Source organism: Carcharodon carcharias, chromosome 9, assembly GCF_017639515.1.
Source record: "Carcharodon carcharias isolate sCarCar2 chromosome 9, sCarCar2.pri, whole genome shotgun sequence".
In the NCBI taxonomy this organism is placed as follows: domain Eukaryota; kingdom Metazoa; phylum Chordata; class Chondrichthyes; order Lamniformes; family Lamnidae; genus Carcharodon; species Carcharodon carcharias.
The window spans coordinates 126,491,122-126,513,920 of record NC_054475.1 but is presented as its reverse complement, the minus strand read 5'-3'; the positions used below and the strand labels follow the sequence as shown (position 1 = coordinate 126,513,920).

General features: G+C 44.8%; 1 protein-coding gene across 1 annotated transcript in view; it reads right to left on the bottom strand.

Annotated features, from left to right (window-relative positions):
- Positions 1-22,799, bottom strand: part of si:ch211-26b3.4 (connector enhancer of kinase suppressor of ras 2) — a 748,930-nt gene that overhangs the window by 504,599 nt on the left and 221,532 nt on the right. Inside the window, exon 4 of the mRNA XM_041195459.1 lies at positions 8,640-8,727. Within this exon, the coding sequence (XP_041051393.1) occupies positions 8,640-8,727 (88 nt within the window). The remainder of the gene's footprint in view (positions 1-8,639; positions 8,728-22,799) is intronic.

Below are 22,799 nucleotides of genomic sequence, written 5' to 3'. Positions count from 1 at the left end.
CCATTTCACCTGTTTGATCCCATGCATTCAATTATAAAGCAAGTATAACCCTAAACATGTATCTCTGAGCTGAAAAATTGAAGCCGAATCCTAATGTGAGTATAGCCCTGAACACGCAATAATTAGCTGAAAAATGGTGCTGATGGCAGGTTGGGGGGAGGATGTGGTCAACTTATACACTGAGTATAGTCCTAAATATGCATTTACGTGCTGGAAAATAATAGGGTCGTCTTATAAGCCAGATCAACTTGTAAGCCACGATCTCCGGTAGTTGCCTTATGGAGACTAAAATCTTCTTGGAGTTTCTGGATGTCTAAGGGCTAGAAATTAGTTATGGATGGAAGCGTTAAATGACGATGTCAAATTGTCCACCTGTTGTACACCTTGCTAGATATTCAGTTCCATTTGTAGTCTGCTCTGTGTGGCCGTGTCTTAAATTTTCGTGCATCTTCTTGGCAACACTGCCCGTTTCACCTGTTTGATCCTGTAGGCAGCGAAGTAGATGGGCAACTGATAAAATACTGCCCATTTCACGTTAGTGCCCAAGCCATATTCCTAACTCTAAAGGTTAGAATAATTTTAAAATGAGGAAAGCATGAATTAATTTTATAATGGTTTCAATATTTCAGAGTGAAGGATAGCTTTATATGATTCAAACTTAAGAATGAGACTACCTGGCAAGTGTTATTTTTTAGATATTCACTGTCAGCATTCATAGATACATTCCTGCAGTTCCTTGACTGCAGACATGAAATCATTTTTCAATATTCATGACATCCTCAGCAACTAGTGATTTTGTTGCATGGCGTAATACCTCTTTTGCAGGTACCTTTTTGAGAGTAGGATGTCAATCCAGACAGACTAATGTCATGAAGGTCTCATTTTCCTTCCATTTGTGAGGGGCAACACAAAATTGTCTCCTTGTAACATAAAACTGAGTAGCAATTATGTTATGGAAGTAGGCTGCTCAGTCCATGTTGAAGTTTATCCTCCAAATAAGCAGTGGTCTCGTTCTTGGGTGAGTGGAACTGCTTTTATATTGATAGCCATGTTGTCCAAATGTGTTGCCTATCTCTTAACCCAATTTCTTCTGAGTGTGAGTCTGTTTTACTAAATTATCTATCATTTAATAAAAACTGACAGTTCATTCAGAAACATGGGTAATGTACTAAATCGAAAGGTTCACATTTGTGTTGTGATAAACCCATGGGCCTCGATATTAATCTGAAGGCAGCTTCCAAGCAGGGGCACAGAATTGCATTGGGAAGCCCGGTTATCAACTGACTGCATCTGAATTTGCGATCACAATTAGATTGTATGAATTAATTTTGACTTCAGGTTTCACATCTCCAAGCTTTGCACACCAGCACGGTGCAATTTCAGTTATATTTAAAGGATAAGGGAGCCATTGGAAATCTGATGCATTCAGGATGGATGGTGAGCATAGAGCAAAAGCATCCTCAAAACTCAATAATATCTCGCTGAGATTACTGCTGGGTGTAATCAGGAGGAGGATGAATCATCATCTTTGGTGAGGCACTTAAGGGCTTCAAAACACACTGAGTGTAGGTCAGATTCACGGGAAAAGGGTGGGTGAATGGAACTAGCTGAGTTGTTCTTGTGAACAGCTGGCATAGAAGATGACAAGTTTTCCATGGGGAGCATTTTTCCTATGGCGGGTGGGCTGGGCAGGAGCGGGTGGGGACGGGTGCGGAGCCAATCACCCACCGTGATCGGCTGCGCACCACCATTTTATGCGGGCGGGCCAATTAAGGCCCACCCAGCGTGACGCGCGTCCAGTAGCATTCAATGCTACCTGTGCGGACGGGAGGGAGAGGAGAGTGAGTCGGGGCCTGTACTCTTTCACGCATGCGCGCCTAACAGCGCAGCAATCTCCCTGAGGCACAGAGCTGCCTCAGGGAGACTGAACGGATTAGAGAACTTTTTAAGAAATAAAGTAAAAATTTATTCAAACATGTCCCCTCATGTGACAGTGTCACATGAGCTGGGACATGTTTCTGAAGTTAGGAAAAGTTATTTGTTTTATAAACGCTTCAGGAAATCTCATCCCGCCCGTGGATGAGGGTTCCTGAAAAACGCGAAGGCTGCTTGGGCTCTTGGCCTGCCCGCCAGCCTTGAGGTTGGACAGGCAGCATTCTTAACAAGTTTAATTACTTTTTTAATGGACTTAATAGGCTGTTGACAGTTTGGCAGGCGCACAGCTGCCTCTGGCGCACACCTGCTGAACGAAACATCAAGATGATGTGCGATGACATCATGTGGACTCCCAACGTCATCACGTGTCATTTTACGCGTTGGTGTGTTGGGCCCGTCCCCACAAACCGACTGCAAAATTCTGCCCCACATGTCCTGATGCAGTTATATTTCCTCTGTGTCATACTAAACTGAACAGGAAAAAGTTTGTGAATCCTGACTATTGACAATAGATTTCAAAAACAAGTAGAAAGTGTCTGAAATCACTCTTTTTTTGTAAATTCACAAATTTCAAACATCCACCTTTTTCTTTTGATCGGCTGAGTAGCTTCCTTCTGTGCTGTGACCGTTCTATGATTCCACCTCTACTGAAGCCACAAAGGATGCACTGCATCCAAGGGTACATGCAGGTGATCGATAAAATGCTATGGTTTTTTCTTATAAGGTCAGTTCTCTAGTCCCAGCAGCACCACTGGGAATGGTGGCCATGACTGAAGGAAGCTGTAATGGAGTTGGACTTTATCGTAAGTCTGGGGCCTCGATGGGGCCTGGCTGGCAAGCCCTGGTGAGGAGGGTAGGAGGGGTGTGGGGAGGTTGGTTGGACAGGACAAGAGGGGGAGAGAAAACACAGTGGATGGGGGTCGGGGTTTGGAGGTGAAAATATCTTATGGTGTTATGGAGCCTCCAATCAGCTTGGGGGCCCTGAAAAGAAGGCAATGCTCCCTTGACTGACAACCAGTCCAGTGAAAGGTGACGGGCTAGACACCTGGTGCCAGCTTGCCCCTCCAGGTAAAATCCCAGCGGCAACAGGAAAAGGAACCCTACTGGAAATAGAATTCCAATCAGAGAAACATCCCTCTACCATCACCCTCTGCCTCCTGCACCTCAGCCAATTTTGGATCCAATGTGCCACTTTGCCTTGGATCCCTTGGGCTCTTACTTTCTTGACCAGTTTGACACGAGGGGCCTTATCAAAAGCCTTGCTAAAGTCCATGTGAACCACATCAAATATATTACCCTCATCAACACCTCCTCAAAAAATTCGATCAAATTTGTCAAACATGACCTTCCCTGAACAAATCCATGCTGACTACCCCTGATTAATCCGTATCTCTCCAAGTGCAGATATATTCTGTCCCTCAGAGTTCTTTCTAGTGACTTCCCCACCGCTGAGGTTAGACTGACTGGCCTGTAATTTCCTGGTCTATCCTTTCCTCCTTTCTTAATAATGGGACAACATTAGCAGTCATCCAATCCTCTGGTAACTCACCTGTGGCCAGAGAGTATTTGAAAATGACTGCCAAGGCTCCTGATATCTCTTCCCTTGTCTCCCTCAAAAGTCTGGGACACACCGCATCCAGGCCTCTGGATTTATCAGCTTTTAAGGCCACTAAACCCACAAGTACCTCCTCTCTCTCTATGTTAATTTCCTCTAATATTTCATAGTCCTCCACCTAATTTGTTGTCCTTTTCCATTGTGAAGACTGATGCAAAGTATTCATTGAGGACGTCTTCCAGGTCCACACACAGATTACCTCTCTGGTCCCTAATTGGCCCTGCTCTTTCCCTAGTTATTCTCTTGCTGTTTATATATTTAAAAAACCCTTTGAGTTTTCCTTTATTCTACCCACCAATGCTTTCTCATGCACTCTCTTAACTTTCCTAATTTCCTTTTTAAGTTCTCCCCTGCACCTCTAGGGACTCTGCCGTATTGAGCCCTTGGTATCTGCCATAACCTTCTCTTTTGTTCTTAATCCTAACCTTTATGTCCCTTGACATCCAGGGTTCTCTGGACTTGGTCCCGCCGCTTTGTCTTTCCAGGAACATATTTGCCCTGTACTCTTGCTATTTCCTCCTTGAATGCCTCCCTCTGCTCTGACACAGTTTTATCTGCAGGCAGCTGCTCCCCCTCCACTTGGGCCAAATCGTATCTCATCTTAGTAAATTTAGCCTTTTCCCAGTTTAGAACTTTTATTCCCAGCCCAACCTTATCCTTTTCCATAACTATCCCAAATCTAACTGAGTTATGGTCACTATCTCTGAAATGCTCCCCTATTGATACGCTTTCCACCTGCCTGGGCTCAATCCGAATATTAGGTCCAGAACTGCCCCCTCCTTTGTTGGGCTTTCTACATACTGGCTAAAAAAGCTCTCCTGGATGCAACTTAAGAATTTTGCTCCCTCCCTACCTTGCACACTAAAACTATCCCAGTTAATATTTGGGTAGTTAAAATCCCCTACTATTACTGCCTTATTATTCTTATGCTTCTCTGAAATTTGATTACATATTTGATCCTCGATCTCTCCCTGACTGTTTGGGGGCCTATAGTTCACACTCAACAGTGTGTTTGCCCCTTTTGTGTTTATTACTTCTACCCATATAGCCTCATTTGATGATCCTTCCAAGATATCGTCTCTCCTCTCTGCTATAATTGACTCCTTGATCAATGTTGCTTACCCCCTCCTCTTCTATCCCCCCTCTATCTCGTCTGAATACCCTATAACCAGGAATGTTGAGCTGCCAATTCTGCCCATCTTTTAGCCAAGTCTCAGTCATAGCTATGATATAATACTGCCACCTGCCTATCTGTGCCCTCAGCTCATCTGTCTTATTCCCCAGGCTCCTTGAATTAAAATATATTCCATTTAGCCTTGCTGAACTCACTTCTTTCTTATCTAGCCTATGTTTCCTCTGCCTTCCAGACTCACTTATTAGCATTTTAACTTCTAATTCCATCTCAGCTTCTCTCCCCTCTGAACCACTTTTCAGGATCCCACCCCCAATTTAGTTTAAATCCGCCCCAACAGCATTACCAAACCTCCCCGTGAGGATGTTGGTCCCATTTCTGTTCAGATGTAACCCGTCCAACTTGTACAGGTCCCACCTCCCATGGGAACGGTTCCAATGCCCCAGGAATCTAAAGCCCTCCCTCCTGCACCATCTCTCCAGCCACGCATTCGTCTGCTCTATCCTTCTGTTCCTATACTGCGTTGCACCAGGAGTAATCTGGAGATTACTCCCTTTAAAGTCCTACTTTTCGATTTCCTACCTAACTCCCTAAAGTCTGCTTGCAGGACCTCATTTCTCTTTCTTCCTATGTCATTGATCCTAACATAGACCATGACCTCTGGCTGTTCACCCTCCCCCTTCAGAATGCCCCGCAGCCGTTCCATGAGTGTTGACCCTGGCACCCGGGAGACAACATACTATCCTGGAGTCACGTCTAAATCCACAGATGCACCTGTCTACTCCCCTCATTAATGAATCCCCTACCGCCCATCCACACTTCTTCCTCCTCACCTAAGCAGCTGGACCATCCACTATGCCATGCCCTTCGCTCTGGTTGGCCTCCACAGAGTAATCCTCACTCTCGCCATTTTCCAAGACTGAAAAACGGTTTGGAAGCGAGATGCACCTGGGGGATTCCCTCATTACCTGCCTGGTCCCCTTCTTCTGTCTGGCGGTCACCCATTCCATCTCTGCTTGCACTTCCTTAAGCTGCGGGATGACCACGTCCTGAAACGTGCTATCCACAAACCTCTCAGCCTCATGAATGCACCGCAGTGCCCCCTGCTGCTGCTCAAGCTCCAAAACCTGGAGCTCTAGTTGCACCAGTCGGAGGCACCTCCTGCACACTTGGTCATCCAGACTGCAAGGAACGTTTAGGATTTCTCACATAGTGCAGAATGTTCAAATCGTGGGACTGAGTTCCCAAGACATATCTTAACTAAATAGAATATGGACCCTAGCTTTTACTTTACTCTTACTCCCACTTGAGTCTCGCTGTTTTAACATCTCTCTCCTGAAGTCTCCAATGAGGAAATCCCCAATTTCAACATGTAAGTTTCTTGCTGGTACCAGAGAGTGGGTATGGTGGAGTTCGGCTGTGTCTTACTGTAAAAATCACAAAATTTTCACCCCTCACCCAGCCCAACTCCAACCCAGCCAAGCTTGTTGATCAAAACATCTCCCCACGCCCCCCTGCATTCTTCTGAGGTTGACCACTATTAACACTGTTTGAGCAGAGTAGAAGAACCTTCACTCTGCAGTGACCCAAGCTAAAGCCTGACCAACAAAATTATTTTTCTTCGCAAGCCCTGCGCAAACCCTGCCTCCACCCAAACCCACCCACCACCACCCCCCACCCCACCCCAAACCTCAGTGAGAATGTTATGTTGCCTCTGTTTTTCTGCAAGGAGAGGCAGAGGTTCCAGTGATAAGCAACACCTCTGTCATTTGCTCAATACTGTACATCAGACTTATTTTATAGTGGTTTGGAATGACATGGGTGTGGAAACTCACCCATCAAAGGCACCAGCAATCTGCATTCATTACAGTCTGAAGGTCCAGCTCAAGGAGAGAGTGCAAAGCTGACTCTGTTTCCCCCCAAAGTAAGGGTGGATGCCAGCAAAATGGCCCTTTGTGTAATCACACCTGCATTGAATCACCCTCCAGGAGCTTCTCTATGTTCTCCAAGCCCCTGCATGCACTAGGAATTCCCAATCTGAGGTGTTGCTGCATTTAAATTGCAGCTGGCAGCAATACTGTGGAGGAGAAATCAAGTGAGGCAGCTGCGGGTGGTGAAGGGGGAGCAAGAAAATGAGGCAGAGAAAGAAAGAGCTAAACTAATGATATTAGTAATGCAATAGAGCAAAGAAACAACAAAAAAAAACTCAGTGGGAAACTGTTCACCTCAAAGATCCAAGCCTCAAAAAATCAGAATGTATTTTTCCAGTATGAACTCTGCTATGCCTCGAGGTATTAACCTGCCATGCCATGTCTGGGCAAGGCATGATGTATCATTCAATTAAATGGAATAAATAAAAAAGGTAAACCACAAATTCAGGAAACTGGAAATAGAAACAGAAAATGCTGGAAATATATGGCAAGTCAATTAGCAGCTGTAATGAGAAAAGGCCATTTTGGAGGCAGGGATGGGTGTGAACCCTTCATCAGATCAGTTGTGTGTGTTGAGCACTGATTTTGTTTCAGGATCCTCCGCTGTGTCTGTGTGCAGATTTGATTGACAGTTCTGTGCTTAGAGGTTTCTTTAAACTGTCATATATACAAGAAGCTAATGGCCACTTCTTCATTTCATTTGTGGATAGCACGTTTCAGGACGTGGTCATCCCGCAGCTTAAGGAAGTGCAAGCAGAGATGGAATGGGTGACCGCCAGACAGAAGTGTGATACAAAAATTCTTTGTAAAGATATGCACTGATACAAAAATTAATGAAAGTTTAAAGGACTAAGAATCAAAAATTGATTTATTTTGGACTCTAAATAATTTAATGCACCGATGAAAGTTAAGTATTGCTAATGTTTTTTCTGTTGAATTTACTTGCTCCTTCTTGCAATAAATCTGTAGGTTAGCTGAAAATATGTGGCTCCCTCAACTTTCTTTGGTCTATGGGATAAATCAAGAACATTTGATGGGTATTCCATACTATATTAAGTAGACCAACAATAAAAGGGTTGATCATTCATTCCATTTTCTAGAAGTTTAAGTTTTTTGAACTTTAGTTCATAGGAGGCACAGGCTGCATTTAAAAGTTGCCACCTGCAGTGAACAGGAGCAAACTGTACGGGGAGGCTGGGCCCAATTTTAACTCAATGTAAGTGGATTGGTTCTGAATGGGTTAAACACTCTCAAAGGGAATTCCACAGATTTGAAGTCTGAAAAGGACTGAGTTGGAATAGAACACAGTACAGAGCACCTGGACTTCGATGTTTCATTTCAAAACACATTCATTTTATAAATCAATGCAGGAATCTATCATTGAGAAAAATTTGCAAATAAAATTGCCTTCCTTTGAGGGAAGTCACATTTTTCTATTAATGTGCAACCCTTTACAACTCAAGCATAAGTAATCCAGCTGTTTTAAGAAATATCTCTGGCTGGATTACAAATCACTTATGGCTGAGTGCGGGAGTAGCATCAGAGCATTTTAACAATCAAAATAATTGACCAAGAAGCATAGATATAAAACTATGTATACATCATCCAAAGTGTCAGCTTGCTTCTACTCTTCTAGCTCTTTCCAGTTCATAGCTCTTGAAGAGCATAGGCTCAATCGCTAAAATATTCTGTATCTTCTGATTCACTTATCTTTCAGAGGCAGAGTTGCAGATAATCATGAATGAGATTCTGTCCAAGCATCATTAACTGATTCTGATTTATGTTGCGTATTGCTTGATGTCTTGTTTGATCAAAAATATGTCAGTGACTGTACATCCATCAATTTATGCATGTGCTGTAATCTCAGTTATCAAACTACCAACATATTTATGATTTTATTAAGCGCCGTTGTAAAATTATTGTAAATGAAGAAATATTTCAATTAGGTGGTGATAATGGGTCAAAAGGCAACCAACCTCAATCTTTTTCTGGTGATATGGCTATTCGATATGAGTTTAATACTTACCAGCTGCACAATGGTTGTTAGTTCCAGGCACAGCTGAACAATGTTATTTTTCAGAAGTGAGTATTCCGTTACGCTAACAAACGGAGACCTAAAACACAATGAAGAACAATTAATTCTAATATTACAATGGTAAATCTTTCTTTCATGTAACAATATTATTGGATCCTTACCAGCTAGAAACACTAATACACCTTTAACATGTGATAATATAGCACCTACACAAATGGATTACAATTAACTTCATAATTCAAAGAATCATAGAATCTTACAGCATAGAAGGAAACCATTTGGTCCAACCTGTCTGTGCTGGCTCTCAGAAAATGCAGTTGTGCTTCATCCCACACCCCGGCTTTTGTCCTTAATCCTGCAAATTCCTTATGCTCGAGCATCTGTCCAATTCCTTTTTAAGGTTATTTATGGAATCAGGCTTCACCCTCTTTTCGGGTAGAAAGTTCCAGATCCTGACAACTCTCCAAGTAAAAACATTTCTGCAATTCACCCCTCTCGATTTTTTGCCAATGATTTTAAATCTATCACCTCTAGTTATTGACCCACTCACCATATGGAATAGTTATTTTGTCTTCTCTATCAAAGACTCTCATCACTTTGAAAATGTCTACTAGGCCAACTTTAAAAGTTCTCTGTTCCAAGGAAAACAGTCTGAACTTTCCAACCATGCCTTATAACTGAAGTCCGTCACTCCTGGTAACATCCTGGTCAACCTTCTTTGTACACTTTCTAAGACCTATACATCTTCCTTTAGCACAGTGCCCATAATTTTCCATAATGGTTCAGCTGAGGCCCTTATCAGTGATTTATAAATTTTGAGCATGATCTCTTTTGTTTTTATAGTCTATTTTATAGTCTATTTACAAACCCAAGTAACCCACATGCTTTTATAGCCATCCTTTTAACTTGCCCTGCCACCTTTGAAGAGCTATGTAAATGGAATTGTTCAACCACACTCTACAAAATCATGCCAATTATAGTATACTGTCTTTCTATATTAATCCATCCAAAGTGCATCACTTCACCCGCATCAACATTAAACTCCATATGCCGTATTACTGCTCATTTCATCATCCCATTTATAATATCTGGAAGACTACAACTATCCTCATCACTAACAACTTTGTTATTATGTTTTGCATCATCTGCAAACTTCATAATCCTGCTCCTGACACCAGAGTTTGTAAAAATTGCAAACAGGAACTAACCTATGAGGAACACCACTGTTAACAACTTCACAGTCTGAAAAACACCCAGCCATCCAGCACCGTCCACAATTGCAGCTACAGACAACAACTTACATCTATATACCATGTTTAACAGAGTGAAACATCCCAAGACACTTCACAGGAGCATTATCAACCAAAGTTTGACACCAAGGCACATAAGAAGATATTAGAATGGTGACAAACATCTTGGTCAAAAACATATGTTTTAAGCAGTGTCTTTACAGAGAGAAAAGTACAGAGGCAGAGAAGCTTTGGGAGTGTATTCCAGAGTTTAGGACCCACACAGCTGAAGGCATAGCCACCAATAGTGAAGCAATAGATATCTGGGATGTGCAAGAGGCCAGAATTAGCAAAGTACTGAGGTCCCAAAAGGTTGTAGCAGGATGGACACCTTCCCCCTCTCTACTGACTGAAAGGGCCCAACGTGGAAATGGACAGGTTACCTAAACCAGCAAAACCTTTCATTTATATACCACCATCACAATGTCAGAAATATCCCAAAGGTCTGAACAAAGTAAAGAAACGGATGCCGAGCCACTGAGATTAAGATGAGTGACAGAATGTTTGTTCAAAAAGATTCATTTGGGAAGGCTTTTAACAGAAGAAAGTAGTCGTGAGGCAATGGGACCTAAGGAGGGAGTTACAGAGAATCGTCCTCTGGCTGCTGAAGTCAGCGACCAATGCAGGGGTGAAGGCAGATAGGAGACGACACACAATATTGCAGAGTTGGAGAAAGAAAGGGTGTGGGAAGGAATTTAAGGATGTAGGAGATTGCAGAGATAGGTTGGGGATGAGACCAAGGAAAGGTATGAAGTTGAGGGTGTGGATTTTAAATATAATGGCCATAGTTTTACAGCAGGTTTACAGGCGGAGTTGCCCGTAAAATTCTCCAGGGAGGCATTCCTGCCCCTCCCCCAATCTATCTGCAATTTTACATTGGGCGAGTGAGGCCTAGAGCGGCCTGCCCACCCTAGCCCAATTGAGGCCCTTAAGTGGCCAATTATTGACTGCTTACTGCCTGGCCTCAAATTTGAGGCTGATGGGAGGAGTTCAGGAGCACAGGAGAAGCCTGGCAGATCATCCTGCTCAGGCCTCGGAAGGGAAAGGGTGCCTCTCTCAAGCCTCCCTTTCCACATATAGCACAACCCCCACCCGCCACGCTGCTACCTCAGGTCTGCTCTCCTGCAGGTGCGCCCTCCCCCCTGGCCTTGCCATCAAACCCCCAAACCCCTCTCTCCATCCCTTTGAGCCTCACCTCCCTTCCTCGCCATGAGACCACCACCCAGCCCCTCCCGCAACCCCATCCCATCCACTCACATGGTCGTGGAATCCAGGACTTAGAATCTGAGGACTGTCTATGGTCCCAGTCTGGCGACTACAGAACTGCTGGCCAATCAGATTGGCTGGTAACTCTCCGATGCAGGGCTTCCACCTGAGTGAGGGGCGAAAGTCCTGTCTCCAGCCAATTAATGCTCCTTGGAGCATTTAATGGCTGCAGGGCTGTAGTGATAGCCAGGGATGCATTCTTTGTCAACTCTTCGGGTGGCCAGAAAGGAAACCCCACCATTCAAAGAATCCTGCCCAATGTCTTGGGGAAAGAGAGCCAGTATCAGGCAACACGGTTGTGAAGAGATAGATGAATAGGATTTAATGCTGGACGATATGCAGACAGCTTAGTTTTGTAGTTCTTGTTGTTTGTGAAGGGTGTAAAATGGGAAGCCAACAAATAATCGTCTGGAGAAGTCTAGAGCTGTTATAAACATGAATGAGGATTTCAGCAGCAGAGGGATTGTAGTGAGGCAAGAAACAGACAATGAAAATGGATGTCTTGGTCATGAGATTTTTGGCTCAGTGAAATAAATGATGGTTAAACAAATGTTTAACAATTTGGAAATGACCCTGGTAAACAGAACACGCAGACATTTCTGCCACTCTTAAACAAGGAGATTATTCCCCAACACTCTTTTTACCTTGAGGAGCATAAATGTCACCAGAAGTTGTATAACTAGACTGGACATAGAAATACGACAAAGTTAATCAGTGTGTAGTTAGACAATCATAGGCGGAGTCACCACACATTTGCTTCCTCCCTTCTCACTGTCCAAGGCCCCAAATAGTCCTTCCAGATGAAACAGTGATTTATTTGTACTTCTTTCAAATTGATATACCATATTTGCTGTTCATGATGTGGGCTCCTCTACACAGGGGAGACCCAATGGCTAACACAACTTAGTGGAATGGCTACATTCAATCCGCAAGTGTGACCCTGGCTTCGCATCACCGTCATTGTAATTCTCAACCACATTCCAACTCTGACCTCTCTGTCCTCAGCCTCCTACACCGTTCCAATGAAGCTCAACATAAGCTTGAGGAGCAGCACCTCATCTTTTGATTATAGGCACTTTACAGTGTTCCATACTCAACACTGTGTTCTAACAATTTCCGATCATAACCACTGCTCCCACTTTTTTGGACACAGTTGCTGGCAATAATTCTTCTTATGTTATGTTTGGGGAAGATGATGGTGCAGTGGTATTGTCGCTATACTAGTAATCTAGAGACCCAGGGTAATGCTCTGGGGAGCTGGGTTCAAATCCCAGATGGTGAAATTGGAATTCAATGAAAATCTAGAATTAAAAGTCTAATGATGACCATGAAACCATTGTCGATTGTTGTTAAAAAAAACCCATCTGGTTCACAAATGTCCTTTAGAGAAGGTGACCTGTCATGCTTACCTGGTCTAGCCTACATGTGACTCCAGACCCACAGCAATGTGATTGACTCTTAAATGCCCTCTGAAATGACCCAGCAAGCCCTCAGTTGTCTCAAACATATCAGTTGTATCAAACTGCTACAAAATCACAAAAAAAGGATTGAAACCCTACAAGCCACCTGGCATTGACCTAGGCACCAGAAACGACAATGGCAATCTTCAGCCCTGTCAACCCTGCAAAATCCTCCTAACATCTGGATACTAGTGCCAAAATTGGGAGAGCTGTCTCACAGGCTAGTCAAGCAACCGCTTGACATGGTCATCCTCATGGAATCATAATGTCCCAGACACCACCATCACCATTGGTGGCACAGTGGTATACAGTCAGGAGGGAGTTTCCCTGGGAATCCTCAACATTGACTCCAGATCCCATGAAGTCTTATGGAATCAGGCCAAATATGGGCAAGGAAACCTCCTGCTGATTACCAGCCTACTGCCCTCCCTCAGCTGATTAATCAGTGTTCCTCCATGTTGAACACCACTTGGAGGAAGCACTGAGGACGCAGAATGTACTCTGGTTGGGGGACTTCAATGTCCATCACCAAGAGTGGCTCGGTAGTACCACTACTGACCGAGCTGCCAAGTCCTAAATGACATAGCTGCCAAATTGGGTCTGTGGTAGAGAGTGAAGGAACCAACAAGAGGGAAAAACACACTTGACCTCATCCTCGCCAGCCTGTCTGTGCAGATGCATCTATCCATGACAGCATCAGTAGGAGTGACCAACACACAGTCCTTGCGGAGATGAAGTCCCACCTTCACAATGAGGATACCCTCCATCGTGTTGTGTGGCACTACCACCATAGTGGGATAGATTTCGAACAGATCTAGCAACACGGGACTGGGTATCCATGAGGCACAGTGGTCCATCAGCAGCAGAATTATACTCGAACACAATCTGTAACCTCATGGCCTGGCATATCCCCCACTCTACCATTACCACCAAGCCAAGGATCAACCCTGGTTCAATCAAGTTCAGTGAAGAGTGCAGGAGGGCATGCCAGGAGCAGCACCAGGCATACCTAAAAATGAGGTGTCAACCTGGTGAAGCTACAACAAAGAGCTACTTGCATGCCAAAAAGCATACACAACAAGTGACAGACAGAGCTAAGTGATCTCACAACCAATTGATCAGATCTAAGCTCCGCACTCCTGCCACATCCCGTCGTGAATGGTGGTAGACAATTAAACAATTTACTGGAGGAGAAGGCTCCGCAAATATCCCTAAGATAAAGGCAAAATATTGCGGATGCTGGAAATTTGAAGCAAAAAGAAAAAACGATGGAAAAACTCAGCAGGTCTGACAGCATCTGTGCAGAGAAAGACAGAGTTAATGTTTCAAGTCCATATGACTGTTCTTCAGAGCTAAAGGGAGAAGGGCTCTGAAGAAGAGTCATGCAGACTCAAAATGTTAACTTTGTCTTTCTCTCCACAGATGCTGTCAGACCTGCTGAGTTTTTCCAGCAATTTTTGTTCTTGTGTCCGCAAATATCCCCATCCTCAATGATGCAGGAGCCCAGCACATCAGTGCAAAAGATAAGACTGAAGCATTTGCTACAATCTTCAGCCAGAAGTGCCGAGTGGGTGATCCATCTCGGCCTCCTTCTGAGATCCCCAGCATCACAGGTGCCAGTCTTCAGCCAATTCGATTCACTTCACGTCATATCAAGAAATGACTGAAGGCACTGGATACTGCAAAGGCTATGGGCCCTGACAATATTCCGGCAATAGTACTGAAGACCTGTGCTCCAGAACATGCCGCGCCCCTAGCCAAGCTGTTCCAGTACAGCTACAACACTGGCATCTACCTGGCTATGTGGAAAATTGCCCAGGTATGTCCTGTATATAAAAAAGCAGGACAAATCCAACCTGGTCAAATTACCATCCCATCAGTCTACTCTCGATCATCAGTAAAGTGAAGGAAGAGGTCATCAACAGTGCTATCAAGCGGCACTTGCTTAGCAGTAACCTGCTCACTGATGACCAGTTTGGGTTCCGCCAGGGCCATTCTGCTCCTGACCTCATTAAAGCCTTGGTTTAAACATGGACAAAAGAGGTGAACTCCCGAAGTGAGGCGAGAGTGACTGCCCTTGACATCAAGACCGCATTTCACTGAGTGTGGGATCAAGGAGCCCTGGGAAAACCGGAATCAATGGGAATCAAGAGGAAAACTCTCCACAGGTTGGAGCCATACCTATCACAAAGTAAGATGGCTGTGGTTGTTGGAGGTCAGTCATATCAGTTCCAGGACATCATTGCAGGAGTTCCTCATGGTAGTGTCCTCGGCCCAACCATCTTCAGTTGCTTCAATAATGATCTTCCTTCCATCATAAGGTCAGAAGTAGGGATGATCGTTGATGATTGCACAATGTTCAGCACCATCAGCGCTATTTCATCAGATATTGAAGCAATCTATGTCCAAATGCAGCAAGACCTGGAAAATAACCAGGCTTGGGCCGACAAGTGGCAAGTAACATTCATGCCACACAAGTGTCAGGCAATGACCATCTCCAACAAGAGTGAATCCAACCATCACCCCTTGATGTTCAATGGCACTACCATCACTGAATCCCCCACTATCAACATCCTGGGGATTGCCATTGACGACTGAACTGGACTAGCCATATAAATACTGTGGCTACAAGAGCAGGTCAAAGGCTAGGAATCATACAACAAGTAACTCACCTCCTGATTCCCCAAAGCCTGTAAAGCTTGTCCACCATCAATAAGGCACAAGTCAGGAATTTGATGGAATATTCCCCACTTGCTTGGATAAGCACAGCTCCCACAACACTCAAGAAGCTCAAAACCATCCAGGACAAAACAGCCCGCTTGAGTGGCACCACATGCACAAACATTCACTCCCTCCACCACTGACGCACAGTAGCAGCAGTGTGTACTGTCTACAAGATGCACTGCAGGAATTCATGAAGACTTCTCCGACAGCACCTTCCAAACCCAGGCCTGATACCATCTAGAAAGACAAAGGCAGCATACATATGGGAATACCGCTACTTGGAAGATCCCTTCCAAGTCACTCACCATCCTGACTTGGGAATATATCGCTGTTCTTTCACTGTCGCTGGGTCAAAATTCTGGAACTCCCTCCCTAACAGCATTGTGGGTGTACCTACACCACATGGACTGCAGCAGTTCAAGAAGGCAGCTCAACAGCACCTTCTCAAGGGCAACTAGGGATGGGCAATAAATACTGGCCAAGCCATTGAAGCCCACATCCCGTGAATGAGTTTAAAAAAATCTTCACTTCTGCAAGACCCAACATTTGTTTATTTTATTGCTCTATTATTACCCACTTTTGCTATGCATCCTCATCCTTTTTGTCATTTAATCTCTCCAGCCTTCCACCCTATCACAAATCTTTCTCTTATTCTTTCTTCCCCTCCCTCACTTTCCCTACCTCTGTGTTTGTTTAAAACCTGTTACATTGCTAACTTTGTCTGATGAAAGATTATTAACCTGAAAAGTGAACTATTTCTCCCTTCACAGATGCTACCTAACTGGTTGAAAATTCCTAGCATTTTCTGTTTTTATTACAAAATTAACATAGTTGTCTAGGAGACATACCTAACAAAATCTGACACTGAGCCACGTTAGCAAATATTGGAAAGACGACCAAAAGCTTGGACAAAAAAGTAGGTTTTCAGGATTGTCTTAAAGGAGAAGAAGGAGATCGAGAGGCAAAGGGTTTTAGGGAGGGAATTTTAGAGCACAGGGTCCAGTCAGCTGAAGGAGCAATTAAAATTGGGGATACATTATGAGGCCAGAATTGGCAGAGTGCAGATGTCTTTAGAGGCTTGCAGGGCTGGAGGAGTTTAGAGAGATAGGGAGGGAATGAGGCCATGGAGAGACTTGAAAACAAGGATGAGAATTTTGAAATTGAGTCTTTGCTGCACTAGGAGCCAATCTAGGTCAACGAGCACAAGGGTGATGAGTGAAAGGGACTTGGCATGAGTAAGGATACAGACAGCAGAGTTTTGGATGGTCTCATGTTTACAGAGGTAGAATGTGGGAGAGCACCCACAAGAGCATTGGAATAGTCAAGTCCAGAGGTAACAGAGGTATACATGAAGGCTTCAGCAGAAGTCAGTGGTCCTGGTGATGGATACCAAAGCAGTGAGTGGTCTAGTTCAGCCTCAGACAGTTGCTATGAGATGGATGGAGTTGATGGCTAGGAAATGGAGTTTGTGGAAAGGACCAAAGACAATGGACAGAATTTTCCATTCGTCTAGTAGTGGGCAGGAAAGTCGGCATGATTCCCGGTAACTGCCGGGACAGCTGAACAAACACAATCTTCCACTTTTCAGCACATTAATTACGCATCTGCATGGAGCTTGGCAAATCTCCTGGTGGGGTGCACAGGGATTTGCCCACCCCGTCATTACCTTATGGGATTGAAGGTCCTGGTTCCATATTTAAATGGGACCCGGATAGCCATTCACTCACTGCAGGCCAGGTATTGTGTTGAGAAGGAAAACAATGGCACCGAGATGAAGCAAACCCTCTGCTCCTCGGCTCAGTGAGGCCTCCCTGGGGATTCTCCACAAGGCTGTCCAGGAAAGGTGGGAGGTCCTCTTTCCGAGGGATGGGAGCAGACGGTCCTCCCACCTGACCATGCTGGCCTGGGAGGAGATTGACGGGCAGGTTAGCGCCTGTAGAACACAGAGAAGAACCGTCCTGCAGTGCCATAAACCAATAACTGATCTGCTCCGCTCCGCTCTGACAGGGTAAGTGAAATTTCTACTCACTGCTAACTCACACTCTCATAAGATATCAGACAGTCTAAGGGTTAGAGCCAACATGAATGTCACACACGACCAGCAGATGGGATATCAGCACTGAATGTCTGCCAGCCACTTTAAGCTCTCCTTTTCATCTAAGTTCCTGCACAAATGGCACATTAATCCCTTACTGTGGAGGGCTCAGTAGAAACAAAAGGCATGCATGCTTCTGAACTGCTCTTTCATCCATTGTGCTCACAGTTAACCCATCTGTCTTTATGCAGGACAAGATCTTACATAACACAAGGGAGAGAGCCATGACTGACGGGGGAACCTCAGAATTGCGAACCCTGTCATGGTTCAAAGAGCAGGCTGCAGAGCTTGCTGGTGAGGAGAGGGATTGTTGCTGTGTGGAGGGCAAGATCAGCTTCCTCCCACAAATCAGTGAGGGTGCATCCAGTATATATCAACAACATGAGGGCAATGACTGTGAGTGATCTTTGGCGTATGAGCCTGCCTAGCCAATCACTAATTCTCTTGTCTCTCTATTCCCGGTGCCTGTAGGTAAAGGGGGAGGACTTCCTGAGAATAAAACTGAGCCACAGCTCCCAGGCCACCTCTGAGAAGGAATCAGAAGTATCATCAGAGGAAAAACCATCACCGCATTCATCTGTACCCTCCACCAGCACAGATACAAGCACCTCAGAGAGACCTAGTTCTAGAGTAGATTTAGGGTCACAATCTGATGATCACCTCATTGACGCATGTCTACAGTTGGCAGAGGCACTGGCAGACAAGATCTCTGACACTCGGAGAACTGCTAGAGACCTGGCCCCTGCTGAGACCGAGTCCAATGATGAGCCTCTGGAATTGGCCCTAAGAGGCAAGTTTGAGATGCAGAGGCAGGCAGGGGAATATCAGACAGAGTTGTCAGAGGCCATCAGCAGACTGGAACGAAGGATGGAGGAGTCTGTCCACATTTTGTCTGATATTGGCTCCGGCATGCGAGTTTCTGCTGGATTTGCGCTCAGATCTGCACACCATCACTCTAGCCATGGGTGTGTTCCAGCAGTGGCTAGGCGAGGGGGGACAGGGCACCTCGGCCTTCCTCTAGGTGCCCCTCCTCCTCAAGGGAGGAGCAACGCTAGTCAGGCACTCCAGGCACATCCACCAAGGACACTGCGGTTCCCTACCTCTCCTTCTCCTCTCTGCCAATGACCCCATGAACTGCAGCAGTTCAGGTCAAGGAGTGTGCACCTGCATCAGAGCAGGAATCCTTTAGAGGCTACACCAGAGGACAACCACCAAAGTCATCTCAGACAACTTAGAAGTTAGTAGGCTGCCTCCACCTCTGCTGCAGATGTCAGGATTACACCTAGACGTAGCGGTAGAGTCAAAAAAATTAAGAAGGTTTAAATGCACAATGGTGGCAAGGGTGTTCACTCATTGTTTTGACTTTTCACCTTTGTAAATATATGTTGTATTATTCCTTCTCTAAGTCTCATTGATTCAATTAGATTTCATGTCCCACGATCATTTAAGGATTCAAAATGTGGGCCAGATTTTCCAGCCCTGGGTTTTCCCGTGGTGAGGCTGCTGAACCATTGAAATCTCCGTTCACATCAATGGGACTCGAAGATGCCACTGGTATGAGGGGCTAGAAAATTCCAGCCATAGTCCCTAAAATGAACTCCCATCTGGATCTTCAGTTGCATTAATTCTCACACAATCTGAGCACAATGAATAGCCCTTATTTCCACATCTGCAACATCAGGAAATGCACATCGTCTGTAACACTGATGACTGGCCAATATAGCTGTCAGCTTTAAATCTCAGGCGACATTATTTGGGCTCAGGAGAATTGCTCATCAAGGTTAATGATTATCCTGTTGCTGATGTCACACTGATGTCTGTTGTTTGTGGATGGCACACATAGTTGTCAGGACTAACGTTATAATAGTTTCTCCAATATGTAGTTTGCAATGGAATTTACTTTATGAGGGTGCGTTCATAAAAAAAGTAGTTCAAAACTTCGAAGCCCCTAGGCTTCTATACCTCTCTGCAGGTAGATCTCATCTCTGATTTTAAGGCTGAACGCCATTCCATGCTGAGCTCCCACTCTACCCAGGCTCGGCGCTGAGCTAGGGAGGTCAGGATCAATTGGGAACATTACAAATTTCTTCAAGAGGGAAAGAATGTGTGATGTCAAAGGTGTGTGTTCATCGTAACGAAGCCGTCACAAAACAAAAACAGAACTACCTGGAAAAACTCGACAGGTCTGGCAGCATCGGCGGAGAAGAAAAAAGTTGATGTTTCGAGTCCTCATGAAGTCATCTCCTCACTTGTGATGATACTACATTGCTCTTGGATGGCTGCTTAGTGGTGCTTTCTGTACTTGCTGTGCAACGATACAGCTCACAACTTGATCTGGAAGTCATTGCATGACAGTCCTCTCACTGACTTAGGATATGTAGAAAGGATTGGCCTTTGTGAACTGGACAATGTTGAGGACTATGATGCTCTGAAAACAATGTGTTTGCACATCTTCTAAGTCCTCAGTATGTTGTATGAAGAGAAGATGTTGTCACTGGCTTCTGTGTCAATACTGACAGGGCCACGTTTCTCCCTAATGCACTTGTCAGGCTTCTGACTATTGCAAGGTCCTGAGTGTTTGGTACTCATCAAACCGTTGTCCTGGTGAGGCACTCCCTGTGAGGCCAATGCAAACAAACCTTGCAACTTTGCTAAATGATGTAGAGTAAAGGGCCACTGCATCCTGATGCGTGAAGAGCGATTGGAGGTCAGTAGCAAGATGATGTCTGCATTATGCAATCATGAGTGCTGGTGATGGGAGAAATGGAGTTCTCCAGATGCTGCTCCCTCTTAGGACATCCAATTGCAAATCATTGAAGAATGGTATGAGCGTTCAGGCCACCCTCTAAGCTGACGTCATACTGACATGAGTGCATCCATGTATGAGTTGGCTTTTCAGCCACTTAAAAGCTGCCATGCACACTGACTTCATGAGGCCATGGGTGTCATGAAAAGATATTAATGTCTATAATGATTTTGAAATGGGAATTGTAGTAGGGTCTGTGCTTATGTGCGTGTCTGTATGTGCTTAATTGGATTAAAGCCAGCAAGTCTGGGTGCTTTGATGTATAGTAGTTTGAGATGTTAATTGGGTAAATAGTAAGTAAGGATAGAAGGTAAAGAGTACATTTGCATTTGTTGAATAAACCATTCAAAAGAATGGTTGAAATCTTGCACCTAGCTAGACGACGCCAAACAATGTGTTAATTTTTTTTCAGCTTACTAATAAAATTGGCGGAATGAAAGGGTTTATTGTTAGGAAAGGTAAAATTTAAAAACCTAGTAATACAATGGAAAATTTACATTCAAAGGGGAAGCTAGGTATAAACAGAAAGGGATTTGTATGTGTAAGGCAAAGGCATTTAAGATCTAACCAGCCTGTAGGCCTACAACAATATGCAAAGGAACCAAATTGCAAGGGAACCTCATTTTGAATCATAAGGTCAAATGTGCTTTGCCTGGTGTCTGTTTAAAGTCTATGGTTATTGTTGCCTTGGTGAAGATTTACCTGGGAGTGATTAATTTGGGAAGTTGTTTAAAAGTTATTATGGTAGTAATTTGTAGACATGTGTATGTGTTTAATTTGTTGCTAAGTTAATAAATGTTTAATTTAGTTTTATATAAAAATCCTCTTGAGGCTTGGTGGTTTTATTCCTGAATTCAAACATACCAATTGAAAATATAGGTTATGACAGTTGTTCAAGTTTCCCTCTGGAATCTAAACAACTCAACCTTTACCAACTGCTGTGTCATAACAATGGGTGAAAGAATTGTAATACGTGAAGCTGCTTAAGGACATGAGCTAACCATATTCCACAATGGCCGCATGTTGCCAAGGCTACTCTCCCCTCCAAGGATGACCCTGTCGTTAGGGCATAAGGCAACTAATACTCTTCCGTGATCATCGTGAGATTTCTAATCTTTCCTGAGATGTTCAAGCTAAGAATGAAGGTGTTGTTGCATCCCAAGCATCAAAGGCTGAAGGAAACTTCAATGGAGAAAAATTGTCTTCACTTTAATGCTCCTGGAATCTTGTAGCTATAAGGTTGTCACAGGCAAGTCTGCTGCATTGTGCCTGTGCAATGGCATCCTCATGTGGCCCATCTGCCCTCCTCAGTGTCATCCCCTTCAACGAGCGGAATTTTCTTTGCCTGCTGGCATCCGGCATCATGGCGGGCATGAGCGGACAATATGGCAGGAAGGCCAAAAATCGGTTTCATGACGTTGTGACGTTTGCAATCATCCACTCCGCCCGTCAATGGCGGGCTGCATTTCCCACCGCCACATGTCGGGAACTTCATTGTAATACAACTGTATATCATTATAAGCCCAGCTTGCCAGAATTATTCCCCCTTGCTGGGTCATCCATCACGCTGACGTGTTTCATAATGTAACTTAAGTGACGTGCACCTGGCAAGCTGCACTTTGCTCAGGGCTTTAAGGCTTGTTTGCCTACCTTGCTTCAGGCAGCACTTGCAATCATCAGTGCCAAGCTTCACAGTCGTAACCACATAACATTTAGCGGGGGTTCATATGCAGGACTCTACTTACGAGGCCAGCCGTAAGGCGAGGGTGGCTTTTCAATGGCTGCAGGTCTATGGCTTGCTTGGGGGAGAGGGAGAAGTGGCCTCAGGCAAGGGTAGAGGCTGCAGGGCTAGGCCACTTGCACATTGATCTGTGCGAGGGGCCTCAAAAAGGTGAAGGCTAAGGAGGCTGTCTCCAGAGGAGATCAGTCCAGATGGAGATATGAGGGTGTGTGTGAGAGAATGAGTGTTGATGTCCCTTGAGCTAGCAGTGAGTGAGATGCCAGTGAATGTGTGATGGGCTTGTGAGTTTGGAGCGATGAGATGGCTGCCTTACCATCGGCATGGATGAGATCATTCATCCTCTTTCTGCAATGGATGACGAATCCCTTCTGTGCAGTGTTGGCACTGGCCACCACTGCCATTGCCTCCCAAGCCGGAGTGGTGACACTAATGGGCCTCCTGCTGACAGTGCGGGAGTAGAGGACATTACAGCGGGCTCCAACGCTGTCCAGAATGCATCCCAGGGACGCATCACTTCATTGCGGGGCTGCAGTCTTCTTCCCTTTTGGGGCCATGTGTTCTATGCAGCAGTCCTAGGCTGGGAGCACTGAGAGGTGTCCACATGGCTGCACTTTAAGTATAGTGCCTGGCATAAGGAAGTGGTGAGGTGACAGTGTGGCAGATGAATCGGAGGCTGCCCGCCAGTGAAACGGCGTGTTTCACGGGATTGCATGATTAATTAGGCAGAATTGGGATGATACAGCATAAACACCCGCCATTGAGGCCAGCAG